The 16,638-nt window shown below is 41.6% G+C and overlaps 4 protein-coding genes across 4 annotated transcripts; all 4 read left to right on the top strand.

Annotated features, from left to right (window-relative positions):
* Nucleotides 1–4,165: 4,165 nt before the first annotated feature.
* Nucleotides 4,166–6,580, top strand: LOC133011433 (protocadherin alpha-3-like). The gene has a single exon (XM_061079164.1). It carries the CDS (start codon nt 4,166–4,168, stop codon nt 6,578–6,580), a length of 2,415 nt encoding a protein of 804 aa, XP_060935147.1.
* A 700-nt stretch (nt 6,581–7,280) lies between these two features.
* On the top strand, nt 7,281–9,656 carry LOC133011824 (protocadherin gamma-C3-like). The gene has a single exon (XM_061079735.1). It carries the CDS (start codon nt 7,287–7,289, stop codon nt 9,654–9,656), a length of 2,370 nt encoding a protein of 789 aa, XP_060935718.1. The 5' UTR covers nt 7,281–7,286.
* Nucleotides 9,657–10,613: 957 nt separating this feature from the next.
* LOC133011432 (protocadherin gamma-A11-like) lies at nt 10,614–12,998 on the top strand. The gene has a single exon (XM_061079163.1). It carries the CDS (start codon nt 10,614–10,616, stop codon nt 12,996–12,998), a length of 2,385 nt encoding a protein of 794 aa, XP_060935146.1.
* Nucleotides 12,999–13,892: 894 nt separating this feature from the next.
* On the top strand, nt 13,893–16,253 carry LOC133011431 (protocadherin alpha-8-like). Its single transcript, XM_061079162.1, has one exon. It carries the CDS (start codon nt 13,893–13,895, stop codon nt 16,251–16,253), a length of 2,361 nt encoding a protein of 786 aa, XP_060935145.1.
* The last annotated feature ends 385 nt before the right edge of the window (nt 16,254–16,638 follow it).

Genomic DNA, 16,638 nt, shown 5'->3' with positions numbered 1-16,638 from the left:
GCCAGTGTTTTTATTTCAAAAACACACGACTGAAAAGGTGATAGGAATGTTTACAGCTCATTACTTTTTTCCAAGGCCAATATTTTCCGTTGATTTGTGCATGATGATATTGGAGTCTAAAACACACCCTTTTCTATTTGTTTTCGAAAAGATGTCAGGTCAAGTCATTTATTTATATAGCATATTAAAAACAACAGTAGTTAAGACAAGACAATTTACAATCTGTAGATCTGTAGGATTCTCAGATCTGTGGTTTCTATTTTTATCTTCTTTGTTCTCTCTGAAACTGAGATGGTGACTAAAAAACAAGTGTCAAAGAAAAGACAATGTTCACTTTTAGAGATTGTTTCTCTACAGCCGCTCTGCTTCAGGAACACGAGTTGTCACCGTCGCTCTGGACTCCCCCCCTTTGGAATGTAAGTATTGATTCAAGTGAAAACTCAATTGTTTGTATATTTAAGTTCTACAAGACATAGATAAAAAATACAAATATGAATACATAACAGAACACGAATTATCTGCAAGGCAAGAGTAATAAAGAATGATTATTCTTTTTCTTATATAGTGTCTTTCCGCCAAATTGTCAATTGGCTTAGATTTAAAGGGTTTCTCTGTTTCTGAAAACACAATTTTTTATAGGTAACAATATATGTCTGATTGAAGTGCATGGTACCCACTGAACCATCCATTTCAGTACCGTGGCGAACCATACACTTCATTGAGTAGTGGTGAAATAGTTTAAATCTAAACTCTGCGACAATGCTTTCCTGCCTTAAAAGATTTAGGGTGGACATAGGGACTCATGTTAAAATAAATAATTAACAGCACAAAGTGTAAAGTGATGATATACTGTGTATTAAAAATGCATTTATATACTCTCATGTGTTCTGTGGGTTAATTTTTTTTTCCATGTAACATTTTAGCTCCAGAGTTTGGCACACCTGCTTAAATAGAACAAATTGGCACCATTCCTGGAAAACAATGAGCAGTCACTACAAAATGAAATCTGTTACCATGGCATCACATAGCTCATGTGCATATCATTCAACATCAAACAAAACTGCCCATTTCTGAATACCACTCACTACACAGGGCGAAGTACAGGGACAGTGCTGTGTCGATACTGACCCTTAACATTATTACTACTTTCAAATTCATATGAATTTTTTTATTATTCTGAATTTCATTTACTGATTTCCATGCACGCAAACCAGTGAGAATAGTAATAGTAGAGAGATTCTGCCCACTTGAAAAGCTCCAACACTGCTAACACAGCTCAGCCTGCCTTCAACAATAAAAATGTCTTCATATGTGTCCTTGTTCAGCAAGACTTAGTCATTTGAACTTCTTAGATTTTTAAGATACTTTGGTTTAAAGGGTATTTTTAGCTAATTTCTTACTCTTTTTTCATATTGACAAATCTCCAGTTCTCGACTGATTGAGGAAGGTTTCAGATCATAACGATGCCCAGGGGTTCATTCCTTTTAAGGGCAATTAATTGTATTCACAAATGTTTTTTCTTCTAATCTAAGCACGTGTGAGTTTAAACAAGAGGGACAAAGGCAGGCATTTGAGAAAGTGCTCTGTCATGATGGCAGTGGAAAGCGGCTCCAGCCACATGTCCTCCTCTGGGTTGTCATTTGTGATCAGTCAGCACATTATGACGCATCTAAAAAAAAAAGTGTGGTGTATAGCTAAACTATGAAGAAGCATTTGAATAGAATATAATTCAAAAATCATCATTAGGTTTGGTTTTGTGCAATAAACAGCGTGATCATGTAAACACTGTTTTAAAAACAGTGATTCTAATGAGTGTGTCTGCTCCTCTGTCTGCCTCTTTGTGTGTGTGCATGCATGACCTCATCTCCCCAGAGAGATGAGGTCATGTGTGCATGTGCAGGAGAGATTGAAATTCAGCACCACAGAATGAATCATTTTAATTCAATATCCACTTTATCACCACATTTCCCGCAGCATATTTTTAAATTGAGTGTTTGCTGTCTGAATGTGTGGTGTCTCAAATCCAGACTTAAAGCTTTGTTATGGTGTCTAGTTTTGATAATATAATGTTTGTTTGGAAAACATTTTTAAATTTCCTTTCTCATCACCACCCGACTCAGTCACACTGCCTGTTGTCTGCAGTGCTGGTCTGACACACACAACAATGTGGAGCAAAACACTGCAACAACCACCAGCTGGCAGTAGTTGCCCAACACATGCTGTAATGCTGTATTTCATTTTTTTGTGTATTTTTCGGATCTCTCTTGCAAAACATCTCTTTTGTAAGAAATACAAATATTGTGTTGTAAATAAAATATTGGGAATGGATAACAAGACAAAGAGGAACACGTGTATTATGTATTTTACAGAATTAAAGCATTCAGACTGTGTCGATAGGGCTGACTTTCTTTGTCTGCAGCATCCCTCCCCCCTCTGCTTCCTTCCTCTCTGGGTGTGCGCTCGATTTCAGCACCGTGGACAGTGACCTGCCTAATGGAGCTGCGTTGCCATGGTGACGTGATGTCTTTTTGCCGGAGCACAGTGTGCTGTGGAGCCAGCCACACCCGTGGACCCCCCTCCTCCACTACACAGTGCAGTACCAGCAGCCTGCAGACATCATATGAGCCTCCCCTGCTGAATATGAATGCTTAATTAGCTTAATAAGGGATGATAAGTTAAAACAATTTGGTATCATTGCTGGAGAGGCAGATATTAGGCGGAGGTGATGCGGAATGCGGCAGCGCACATGCACGCGCACGCGCAGTATACGTTTGGCCTACATCCAGAACCAATACGTGGCAGAAGCAGGTGGGAGGGGTGCGCACACTCTGGGTCTTTATATGGGTCAGCTTGTTTCCTGGCTGCCGTTATTAGAGTCATCATGTATTTTTTTCCTGTCATGGTTTTCATCTGGATGTTCACTTGCTCTGCTGCAGTGCGGAAAGGCTGCTGCGAGGCGGACAAGGCACAACAACGTGTGACCACTGCAGAGCTGCAATATGAGTGGGCTCATGTGAGCAGCACTTGCAGGTGTAGTCCAGGAGATGTCACTGTTCACCTCTGCAATAGGGAGTAAGGTTGTGGGAGTGTGCTGAACAGACCACATAGAGTTTAAGCAGATAGATTATGAATGGCAGCAAATTCTTAAGCACCAACACAATAAAGAGGTAAAGGTTCATCTTAAGTGCCTGGATTCAGTTGACAAACGTTAACTTAAAGACTCACCACTGCAGATCATTACCATAATCGCACAGTATTTTGCTCATAGCACAGTCTGTCAGCTGGAGTCACTAAACAATGACACTTGTCCAGAGAAAGCAGCAAATTCAACACACATGGAAAATATATGTTAACATATATATAAAACCAATTTATATATAGGGGAATTATTAATGAATACATATGTATTTGTGTTTGGATGTAACTTTATAATGATTATTTCCAAACTGCATCACCCTCTACAGACCCACATCATTTTTCTTGCTGCGGGTAAAAGAATACAAATGCTGTAAATCCAACTTCATATTGTTTCCTCTCGAGACAAAACAGAGATATAACAAACATTTACATTATTATTATACTATATTACATTAAACATAAATATTAACAATTTTAGGAACACTGTTGGTAATGGCAAATATCTATAAGTGGGGAACAGACATCATAAAACAATGGGATAAAAAAAATGACTTATCACTTAAACTTATACACTTTTTGGAAAGATAAACACATCCCTCAGGTTCAAGATATTGATATTATTATTCATTTTCAGTATGGGCTTGTAAGAGCCAGATTTCAATACACACCTAAATGTTAAAATATTAAGATATGTGTTCATAATAACCCAGTTTTAGAGAATCTTAGAGCATGTGTGGAATATTATTTTCAACAAAATCTCACATGCTAGACTAGCAGCATCGCAGCAGTGACAACGGGTGGTGCTGTTACACTACATATACTCACAGTGGTTGCGTCTGTGGGAGAGGCGCATCTTTTTTTTTACATGTGCAAAGAGACCGGGTGAGAGAACAGCCTTAACAGCCTTCATCCTTCTGCTGGAAATGATGGTTCCCGTGGACCTTTCTTGTTTATTCTCCATAAAAGGAAACTGAAAATCACATAAGAGTTTTGTTGACGGATTTAATCCCAGCGATCAAATCAAACAATGGCGACATCGGACAGCAATAGACAGCGACTGGATGTGTGGATTTTCTTTTGTCTGACGCTGCTGGTTGTGATTCAACTGGATGGAATCTCTGCTCAAATCCGGTATTCCATCCAGGAAGAAGTGAAATTAGGGACGCCAGTGGGAAACGTGGCCAAAGACCTTGGATTAGATCTTGGACGACTGGTGGATAGAAACCTCCGTGTCGTGTCAGGAATAAAGCAGGATCTGTTTAAGGTAAATGCAAGAGATGGGGTTCTGTTGGTAAACCAGCGAGTGGACAGAGAGGAGCTGTGCGTAAAAACCGCTCCGTGCGTAGCAAATCTGAAAGCGGTGGTCGAAAATCCACTCGAGATGCATCAAGTTATAGTGGAAATAATCGATGTAAACGACAACTCGCCGAAATTCCCCGAAGAAAACTACACATTGGAAGTACTGGAGTCCGCCGTGGTGGGATCTCGATTTCAAATGGAAGGAGCCCACGACTTGGATGTTGGTTTGAATTCCTTACAGTCATATAAGCTGAACAACAACCAGTATTTTCGACTGGAAACAGAGGAATCTGGGGAGGATGGAAAAGTGCCATTCCTGATTTTACAACGACCTCTGGATCGAGAACACACAGCTCAACACTGGTTACAATTAACAGCGTCAGATGGAGGGAAACCATCGAAATCTGCAGCAATTAATATCACCGTTATTGTGTCAGACGTAAATGACAACCCACCTGTGTGTCGTAAACAGAAATACACCGTGACAATAAAGGAAAACGCACCTGCGGGAACATTTCTTCTGATAGTGAACGCAACAGACTCGGATGAGGGTATGAACGGTGAGATCGAGTATTCTCTGAGGGGTAAACTCAGAGGCCTGTCTTCTGAGCCGTTTGATTTGGATCGTACAACTGGCAGACTAACAGTGAAAGGAGGCCTCGATTACGAAGAGAAGCAGGTCTATGAGATTAAGGTACTGGCTGCGGACAAAGGGGCCGTGTCTCTGTCCACACACTGCAACGTGCTGGTTAGAGTGGAAGACGTGAATGATAACCATCCCGAGATAGAGATCACGTCCCTCTCCAGTCGCATTCCAGAGGACGCACCTCTTGGCACGGTGGTGGCGTTGATGGGTGTGACGGACTTGGACTCAGGTGTAAATGGTCAGGTAGTTTGCAGTGTGCCTGGACATTTGCCTTTTGACTTAAAGCCATCCCCTGACGGACAGTCATACTCTTTGATCACCAGGGACTACCTTGATAAGGAAACAATGCACGCGTATGAGATCACGATAACAGCTAAAGATTTAGGGAGCCCCGCACTGTCATCTACCAAGGTGATACAGGTGGATGTGCTCGACGTCAATGATAACAGTCCTTTGTTCACTGAGACCCCATACACGTTTTATGTGCCAGAAAATAACAAGGCTGGAATGTCAATTTTTTCAGTGCGTGCGAATGATGCTGATGGAGGTGAAAATGCAGCAGTCACATATTCACTCGATCGGAAGAGTCCAGGTCCCACTGTAACCTCCTTTTTAAATATAAACGAAGCCAATGGCACGATTTTAGCGCTGAAAAGTTTCGACTTCGAAACGCTGAAAACCTTTAAGTTCCACATTGTTGCGTCAGATTCCGGAACTCCGTCACTGAGCAGCAACGTCACAGTGAACGTGTTCATTCTGGATCAGAACGACAACGCTCCAGTCATCCTGTATCCAGTCAGCTCAAACGGTTCTGCTGAAGGTGTGGAGGAGATTCCCCGCAATGTGAACGCAGGACACTTGGTGACTAAAGTCAGAGCCTATGACGCTGATATAGGATATAACGGCTGGTTACTGTTTTCACTGCAGGAAGTTACTGACCACAGTCTCTTTGGTTTGGACCGCTATACAGGACAGATCAGAACACTTCGCTCATTCACAGAGACAGACGAGGCTGAGCACAAGCTGCTCATACTGGTCAAAGACAATGGGAACGTGTCACTCTCAGCAACAGCTACTGTCATCGTCAAAGTTGTGGAGCCCAAAGAAGCTTTTGCAGCTTCTGATGTGAAAAGTTCAACTAAAGCAGAAGAGGACAGTAATGTGACTTTTTATCTGATGATAACTGTGGGCTCGGTTTCAGCTCTTTTTCTAGTCAGTATCATCGTGCTGATTTCAATGCAGTGCTCAAAGTCAACAGACTACACTTCTAAATATCTGCCAGAGCCTAATTATGATGGGACACTGTGTCACAGCATCCAGTACAGATCTGGAGACAAACGCTACATGTTAGTTGGACCCAGGATGAGTATAGGATCTACTATAGCCCCAGGAAGCCATGCCAACACACTAATGCTGCCTGACAGGAGAGGGATGTCTGGAGAGGTAAATATATTTCGTTTCTTATATGACCTCATATGCTTTGACACGCTATGTTGAACTGTTGTTCATATGTAGAAGCAGCTCCATGTTTTCCTTCTTTTTTTTCTTTGCTCTGTCTGTGGCTGAGAAATAGCGCTGTCCGTGGTGCTGAAGGAAAACCTCCATGTGTTTCCATCAAGACTTTACCTAATTGTTTATCCTTATTGGCAAAACAACGACTAGTAGATCGACCCATAAACACTTGAGTTGTGTTTACGTCATATAGTACCCGTATGTCAAGTCACGTGACTAGACTGAATCAAGGCAAATCCCTTAGTGTGTCGAACAAAAGTGTGTGTCTCAACGTCTAGTCTTACTCGAATACATTACTTAATCTTCATTAATTGAGACTTTGGGGCACATTGAAGACCATCACTTGTCCCATCTTTTGGCAGTATCTATTGAAGGAAGTAAAAAGTGAACTAATACATTTGATTGCGTATCGTAGTGAAGCCCAGTGGCCAGATGATGTCAGTGTGGCCTCGGTAATGATTGTGTTGCTCATTCTGCACTGGCCCTGCCCATCTCCAGATCATCTCAGATGAAGGGTATGCTTGCGGAGTGCACATCGTAGCTTTTGCATTACGCGTGGAAAGCGATTTATGTATTGTGTGTGTGTGAATGCCTCTATGTGAGAATGCTGTAATTTATTTAATTGTACTGATTCGATGAACAACTGGATCGTTGCATTTCCCTCAAATAAGGCCGCAGTTTTTGCTTCACAATGGGATATCGAGGACAAAGGCGCCGAGTGAACTGCTGGTGGATTTTGTTGCTGTGCTTTGAGGAGGGGATTTTGGCTCAGCTTAGATACTCAGTTCCAGAAGAAGTACAAGTTGGATCAGCTGTTGGAAATGTCGCTAAGGATTTGGGGCTTGACACCAGCACCTTGACAGACAGGAGGTTCCGCCTCGTTTCGGGTCCAAATCACGCTCTGTTTCAGTTGAATCAGAACAATGGAGTGTTGTATGTAGGGGGAATTATGGACCGTGAAGAAATCTGCGATGGAATAAAGGTTTGTTCGATAAACCTCAAAATTGTTGTCGAGAGCCCACTGGAAATACATTATGTGAGTGTTGAAATAACAGATGTTAATGACCATTCACCGACGTTTCCGGAAAACGAGCAGCGACTGGAAATAGCAGAGCACACTCCCCCAGGTACTCGTTTCCAAATCCATGCAGCTAGAGACCCCGACGTCGGTACGCAGTCAGTGCGATTATATAAACTGAACCAAAATGATTTTTTTGATACAGAGGTGAGAGACAGCGAGGGGGACAAGATCCCGTTTTTAGTTCTGAAAAAGCCTTTGGACAGGGAGAAAAAGGCAGAACATAATCTAACATTAACGGCTACTGATGGGGGCAGTCCGGCCAAATCTGGGAGTCTTAATTTAACAATCACTGTACTAGATGTAAATGATAATCGCCCAGTGTTCAGCAAAGACACGTATAGCGTGTCATTAGATGAAAATGCACCGATAGGAACTCTTGTAATACAACTGAACGCTACGGATTTAGATGAAGGTCTGAATAGCGCGATTGAATACACGTTTGGAAAAACACAGAAGAAGAAAGTGCAAGACACATTTGAATTAGACAGCGTCAGTGGTGAGATTCGAGTTAAAGGAAAAGTGGACTTTGAGGACACGGAGATTTACAGACTAGACTTGCAGGCTTCAGATAAAGGTCAGCCACCCTGGACGGCTGAAAGCAGAGTCGTGATCAAAATTAAAGATGTGAACGATAATCAGCCAGATATTGAAGTGACATCACTGTCCAACCTTGTCCCCGAGGATTCAAAGCCTGGCACCGTTATCTCCCTTATTAGTGTTACGGACAGAGACTCGGGTGTTAATGGAAAAGTTATTTGTAAAATCTCAGATAATGTTCCATTCGATTTGACGCCATCCATTGAGGAAAACATGTACTCTCTTGTCACCAAAGGTCGCTTGGACCGGGAAACTGTGTCCGATTATGACATCACAATAACAGCTACTGACTGTGGTGAACCTCAACTTTCCTCTGCAAAAACCTTACGTGTTCAGGTGTCAGATGTAAACGATAACAAACCAGTATTTAGTCAGAATCCATATGAACTTTATTTGGTAGAAAACATTACCCCGGGATCATCCATATTTTCTGTGACTGCTACTGATAATGATCTAAATGAAAACGCAGCAATAACATACCACATTGTGAGAGGGGATGGGCTGCAGGGTGATAAGACATCGTTCCTGAATGTAAACTCTGACAACGGAAAAATATCCGCGCTGAAAAGTTTCGACTTTGAAAAAATGAAAAAGTTGAAGTTCCACGTTGTTGCGTCAGATTCTGGAACTCCGTCCCTGAGCAGCAACGTCACAGTGAACGTGTTCATTCTGGATCAGAACGACAACGCTCCAGTCATCCTGTATCCAGTCAGCTCCAACGGTTCTGCTGAAGGTGTGGAGGAGATTCCCCGCAATGTGAACGCAGGACACTTGGTGACTAAAGTCAGAGCCTATGACGCTGATATAGGATATAACGGCTGGTTACTGTTTTCACTGCAGGAAGTTACTGACCACAGTCTCTTTGGTTTGGACCGCTATACAGGACAGATCAGAACACTTCGCTCATTCACAGAGACAGACGAGGCTGAGCACAAGCTGCTCATACTGGTCAAAGACAATGGGAACGTGTCACTCTCAGCAACAGCTACTGTCATCGTCAAAGTCGTGGAGCCCAAAGAAGCTTTTGCAGCTTCTGATGTGAAAAGTTCAACTAAAGCAGATGAGGACAATAATGTGACTTTTTACCTGATGATAACTGTGGGCTCAGTTTCAGCTCTTTTTCTCGTCAGTATCATCGTGCTGATTTCAATGCAGTGCTCAAAGTCCACAGACTATACTTCTAAATATCTGCCAGAGCCTAATTATGATGGGACACTGTGTCACAGCATCCAGTACAGATCTGGAGACAAACGCTACATGTTAGTTGGACCCAGGATGAGTATAGGATCTACTATAGCCCCAGGAAGCCATGCCAACACACTAATGCTGCCTGACAGGAGGGGGATGTCTGGAGAGGTAAGAAATGTTTTGATTTCGAATTAATGTATAATTTATTTACCCACAAAAAAATTACTCTGAGTTCGTAAGAAGATAACATCATGGTAGATAAGATGACCTCTATAATAATTAAAAACAATTCTGTTCATTCCTGTTTTAATAAGTGTGTGTTCAATATTCACTATTTGTCTTAGAAAATTCAAATGTGCTGGCTACTACAATGACATAGTGTTTGAATGTGCTGAGTTTTATTTGTGGTGAAAATGGTTAACAGGTCATTTGATATTTAAGTTTCAGTTCGAATATGTATTTTGAATCAACAGCTTTAAAACTAAGCACTTTAAAGCGCTGTCCATGGTGCTGGCACTGAGTCACGCTATGTCAAAGTGGAGGATTTTTAAGGAAAAATGTTTTAATGCTTAGTGTATTTCATCTATGGATTTGAACGAGCAGATGTGTGGCTTGTCTTTAAGGAGATTGAGTTCTCAATGTGTTTTCTTACACACCACTATTGTGTGTTAATATAAATCTGGACACATCTGCTCAAACGTTCCCAGGAATTCCTGGATAAATTGGATGTTATTCAATGGCTCTTTGGATGTAGTGTGGTGGACACTGTGTTCATGAAGTAATTAACAATACGTCTATCATACTACAGTTTCAATCTTGTAATCTTGGACTGTGGAAGCACACTAATACATTCGTTTATGTGCCGGGTTGGAAAGGGGTCATATTGTGCTCTGTCCACGAGGTGTCAGTATCATATCAGCATACATTATTGCGTTATGGAGTTGGCCCTGCCCCTTCCAGCGAGGTTTTGTTCTGATCGACAGACAGAACGCTGTAAACCTTCCACACAAACGACTGATGCCGTTACGCGCAGTGTGAGGCTGGGAATATGGGAGACGGTTCCTCAGCGGACTTTATGTCGTAGACGAATTCCTCCTTCATAAGTACCTTTGAGTGGATGTAACAATAAATATAGTGATCTGAGCTGAGGCGATGGGACAAAGACGAGGAATATACGCCTGGTTGGTGGCCTTCCGTTTTTCTGTGATGCTGAGCTGCGTGATGCGGGTTTCAGCTCAGATCAAATATTCTGTTCCAGAGGAAGTGAAGGTGGGATCTATTGTTGGAAACGTCGCAAAGGATTTAGGGCTCGACATCACTTCATTGGACGAAAGACGCTTTCGTATCGTCTCCGGAACCGAAGATTCTCAGTTTGAAGTCCATCAAGACAATGGCGTGTTGTATGTGCGTAAAAGCATCGACCGAGAGGAGCTCTGTGAAAGCGCTTCGCCGTGTGTAATAAACCTGAAAATGGTCGCTGAGAATCCGATGGAAATACATTATGTGGCAGTGGAAATCGTTGATGTCAACGATCATTCACCAAGTTTTCAGGAGGAAGAAAAAATATTAGAAATGTTTGAGTCTACTGTTTCCGGTAAACGCTTCCAGTTACCAACCGCTCGTGATCCCGATGTTGGCATCAATACAGTACGTGTTTATAAATTAAACCATAACGAATATTTTAGCATAAGAGAGAGGGGAGAGGACAAGACACCATTTCTAGCTTTACAAAAGTCTCTAGATCGGGAAAAGCACAATGAGCACAAACTGGTACTGACAGCGGTTGATGGTGGAAATCCTCCGAGATCAGGGACTCTTAATGTCACCGTCATAGTCTTAGATTCAAATGATAATCATCCTATATTTAGCCAAGAATTGTATTCAGTAACAGTACCTGAAAATGTCAAAGCTGAAACAAGTGTAATTACAGTAACTGCAACCGATCTGGATGAAGGTGCAAATGGATATATTGAATATTCGTTCGGCGGCGAACAGGACCCGAAAATAAATGATATGTTTATGTTAGATAAAGACACTGGTGAAATTCGAGTAAAGGGAGAAATTGATTTTGAGAAGAATGAGGTTTTTAAGTTAGACGTCCATGCAACTGACAAAGGACAACCTCCAATGAGCACTGATAGCAGAGTGATAATCAAAGTTCTGGACGAAAATGACAACAAACCTGAGATAGAGGTGACGTCGCTGTCACAGATGGTGTCTGAAGACTCGAAACCCGGGACGGTGGTTTCTCTCATTAGTATTACTGACAGAGACGCTGGGTTAAACGGTAAGGTCATATGTAGTCTCTCAGATAATGTGCCATTCGAATTAAAACCGTCATTTCAAGATAACATGTACTCGTTAGTTTTGAAAAATCGTTTGGATCGAGAATTAGTGTCACATTATGACATTGAACTCACAGCGACAGACTGTGGGCAGCCTCCCCTGTCTACATTCAAAACTCTGAGTATTGACGTATCAGACGTGAATGATAACAACCCTAAGTTTCTGCAGAATCCAATCGAACTTTACCTGGTGGAAAATAACGTGCCAGGGAATATTATATTTTCCGTGACAGCTTCAGATAAAGACTTGAATGAAAACGCGGCTTTAATTTATAATATTGTAAGAGGGGAAGGAAGTCAAATTAAAAATGCAGCATTTTTAAGTATTAACTCAGATAATGGACAAATATCAGCGCTGAAAAGTTTCGACTTTGAAACCGTGAAAACGTTCAAGTTCCACGTTGTAGCGTCAGATTCTGGAACTCCGTCACTGAGCAGCAACGTCACAGTGAACGTGTTCATTTTGGATCAGAACGACAACACTCCAGTCATCCTGTATCCGGTCAGCTCCAACGGTTCTGCTGAAGGTGTGGAGGAGATTCCCCGCAATGTGAACGCAGGACACTTGGTGACTAAAGTCAGAGCCTATGATGCTGATATAGGATATAACGGCTGGTTACTGTTTTCACTGCAGGAAGTTACTGACCACAGTCTCTTTGGGTTGGACCGCTATACAGGACAGATCAGAACACTTCGCTCATTCACAGAGACAGACGAGGCTGAGCACAAGCTGCTCATACTGGTCAAAGACAATGGGAACGTGTCACTCTCAGCAACAGCTACTGTCATCGTCAAAGTTGTGGAGCCCAAAGAAGCTTTTGCAGCTTCTGATGTGAAAAGTTCAACAAAAGCAGATGAGGACAGTAATGTGACTTTTTACCTGATGATAACTGTGGGCTCAGTTTCAGCTCTTTTTCTCATCAGTATCATCGTGCTGATCTCAATGCAGTGCTCAAAGTCCACAGACTACACTTCTAAATATCTACCAGAGCCTAACTATGATGGGACACTGTGTCACAGCATCCAGTACAGATCTGGAGACAAACGCTACATGTTAGTTGGACCCAGGATGAGTATAGGATCTACTATAGTCCCAGGAAGCCATGCCAACACACTAATGCTGCCTGACAGGAGAGGGACATCTGGAGAGGTAAGAAATGTTTTGATTTTGAATTATTGTATAGTATATTAACCCACAAAAAACTGACTCTGAGCTTGTAAAGAAGATAGCATCATGGTAGATAAGATTACCTCTATAATCATTTAAAACAATGCTGTTCATTCCTGTTTTAATTAGTGTGTTTTCAATATTCACTCTTTGTCTCTTAGAAAATTCAAATGTGCTGGCTACTACAATTTCACAGTGTTTAAATGTGCTGAGTTTTATTGGTGGTGTTAATGGTAAACAGGTGATTTGGTATTTAAGTTTCAGTTCGAATATGTATTTTGAATCAATAGCTTTAAAAACATAGTACTTTACAGCACTGTCCATGGTGCTGACACTGAGTCACGATATGTCAAATGGGAGGATTTTGAAGGAAAAATTTTTTAAGGCTTCGTGTATTTCATCTATGGATTTTAACGAGCAGATTTGTGGCTTGTATTTTAGGAGATTGAGTTGTCAATGTGTTTTCAAACTTTCCCCGGAATTCCTGGAAGAATTGAATGTTGTACAGTGGCTATTAGCATGTAGTGTGGTGGACATTGTGTCCATGGTGTAATTTACAATACGTCTTCCACAGTTTCAATCTTGTCATATTGGACTATGGCAACACACTAATATCCTCGTTTATGTGCCACGTTAGAAATGGGTCATAATGTGCTCTGTCCACGAGGTGTCAGTGTCATATCAGCATTCATTATTGCGTTATGGAGTTGGCCCTGCCCCTTCCAGCGAGGTTTTGTTCTGATCGACAGACAGAAAGCTGTAAACCTTCCACACAAACGACTGATGCCGTTACGCACAGAGTGAGGCTGAAAACATGGGAGACGGTTCCTTACCGTACTTTATGTCTTAGAAGAATTCCTCCTTCATAAGTACTTTTGAGTGGATGTAAGAATAACTACAGTAATCTGAGCTGAGGCGATGGGACAAAGACGAGGAATATACGCCTGGTGGGTGGCCTTCCGTTTTTCTGTGATGCTGAGCTGCGTGGTGCGGGTTTCAGCTCAGATCAAATATTCTGTTCCAGAGGAAGTGAAGGTGGGATCTATTGTTGGATATGTCGCAAAGGATTTAGGACTCGACATCACTTCATTGGACGAAAGACGCTTTCGTATCGTCTCCGGAACCGTAGAGTCTCAGTTTGAAGTCCATCAGAACAATGGCGTGTTGTATGTGCGTAAAAGCATCGACCGAGAGGAGCTCTGTGAAAGCGCTTCGCCGTGTGTAGTAAACCTGAAAATAGTCGCTGAGAATCCGATGGAAATACATTATGTGGCAGTGGAAATCGTTGATGTAAACGACCATACACCAAGTTTTCAGGAGGAAGAACATGTATTAGAAATTTCTGAGTCTACTGTTCCCGGTAAACGCTTCCAGCTACCAACAGCTCACGACCCAGATGTTGGCATCAATACAGTACGTGTGTATAAATTAAACCATAACGAATATTTTAGCATACAAATAAGAGAGAGGGGAGAGGACAAGATACCATTCTTAGTTTTACAAAAGTCTCTAGATCGAGAAAAACATAATGAGCAAAAACTGATACTGACAGCGGTTGATGGTGGAAATCCACCGAGATCAGGGACTCTTAATGTCACAATCATAGTCTTAGATTCAAACGATAATCATCCTATATTTAGCCAAGAGGTGTATTCAGTAACACTACCTGAAAATGTCAAAGCTGAAACAACTGTTATTACAGTAACTGCAACTGATCTGGATGAAGGTGCAAATGGAGATATTGAATATGTGTTTGGTGGTAAAATTGACCGGAAAATATACGACATGTTTATCTTAGATAAAGACTCTGGTGAAATTCGAGTAAAGGGAGAAATTGACTTTGAGCAGATTGAGGTCTTTAAATTAGATGTCCATGCCACTGACAAAGGACAACCTCCAATGAGCACTGATTGCAGAGTGATAATCAAAGTTCTGGACGAAAATGACAACAAACCTGAAATAGAGGTGACGTCGCTGTCACAGATGGTGTCTGAAGACTCGAAACCCGGGACGGTGGTTTCTCTCATTAGTATTACTGACAGAGACGCTGGTTTAAACGGTAAAGTCATATGTCGTCTTTCAGATAATGTGCCATTCGAATTAAAACCGTCATTTCAAGATAACATGTACTCGTTAGTTTTGAAAAATCGTTTGGATCGAGAATTAGTGTCACATTATGACATTGAACTCACAGCGACAGACTGTGGGCAGCCTCCCCTGTCTACATTCAAAACTCTGAGTATTGACGTATCAGACGTGAATGACAACAACCCCCAGTTTCTGCAGAATCCAATCGAACTTTACCTGGTGGAAAATAATGTACCAGGAAATATTATATTTTCCGTGACAGCCACCGATAAAGACTTGAATGAAAACGCGGCTTTAACTTATAATATTGTGAGAGGGGAAGGTAGTCAAGTTAAAAATGCAGCATTTTTAAGTATTAACTCAGATAATGGACAAATATCAGCGCTGAAAAGTTTCGACTTTGAGACCGTGAAAACTTTCCAGTTCCTCGTTGTAGCGTCAGATTCTGGAACTCCGTCACTGAGCAGCAACGTCACAGTGAACGTGTTCATTCTGGATCAGAACGACAACGCTCCAGTAATCCTGTTTCCAGTCAGCTCCAACGGTTCTGCTGAAGGTGTGGAGGAGATTCCCCGCAATGTGAACGCTGGACACTTGGTGACTAAAGTCAGATCCTATGACGCTGATATAGGATATAACGGCTGGTTACTGTTTTCACTGCAACAAGTTACTGACCACAGTCTCTTTGGTTTGGACCGCTATACAGGACAGATCAGAACACTTCGCTCATTCACAGAGACAGACGAGGCTGAGCACAAACTGCTCATACTGGTCAAAGACAATGGGAACGTGTCACTCTCAGCAACAGCTACTGTCATCGTCAAAGTCGTGGAGCCCAAAGAAGCTTTTGCAGCTTCTGATGTTAAAAGTTCAACAAAAGCAGATGAGGACAATAACGTGACTTTTTACCTGATGATAACTGTGGGCTCAGTTTCAGCTCTTTTTCTCGTCAGTATCATTGTGCTGATTTCAATGCAGTGCTCAAAGTCCACAGACTACACTTCTAAATATCTGCCAGAGCCTAATTATGATGGGACATTGTGTCACAGCATCCAGTACAGATCTGGAGACAAACGCTACATGTTAGTTGGACCCAGGATGAGTATAGGATCTACTATAGCCCCAGGAAGCCATGCCAATACACTAATGCTGCCTGACAGGAGGGGGATGTCTGGAGAGGTAAGAGCTTGAAATAATATTTTATTTTGCACACACTGAGTGCTGTGTTGTTGCTTTGTGTTGAATGGCATGTTTTCTTCATATCACTCCAAAGGAATACAATCCAGATAACACTACAAGCCAGTTTTAAACAATCTCAGACCTTTTGTTAAGTTAAATGGTTTTATTTGAAACATTTATTACGACTTCATTTAGAAAAACAATAATCAGAGAAATTGTTCGCTTTCAAGAGGAAGATACGTCATTTTAAAAATCCATGTCTCAAAAGAATTACCTTTGAAGCATTTTATCTATCTATCTATTTCTATCTTCTTTTCCCACACTACCTTCACCAATAGTTGGTTATTTTCAAAATACCAATCATCCATGGAAAAGTTAATCTCCTTTCATCTGATTT

The sequence above is a fragment of the Limanda limanda genome, chromosome 10 (genome assembly GCF_963576545.1).
Source record: "Limanda limanda chromosome 10, fLimLim1.1, whole genome shotgun sequence".
NCBI classification, from domain to species: domain Eukaryota; kingdom Metazoa; phylum Chordata; class Actinopteri; order Pleuronectiformes; family Pleuronectidae; genus Limanda; species Limanda limanda.
Note: the sequence above shows the minus strand (reverse complement) of the source record. Positions and strands in the feature narration are given on the sequence as shown.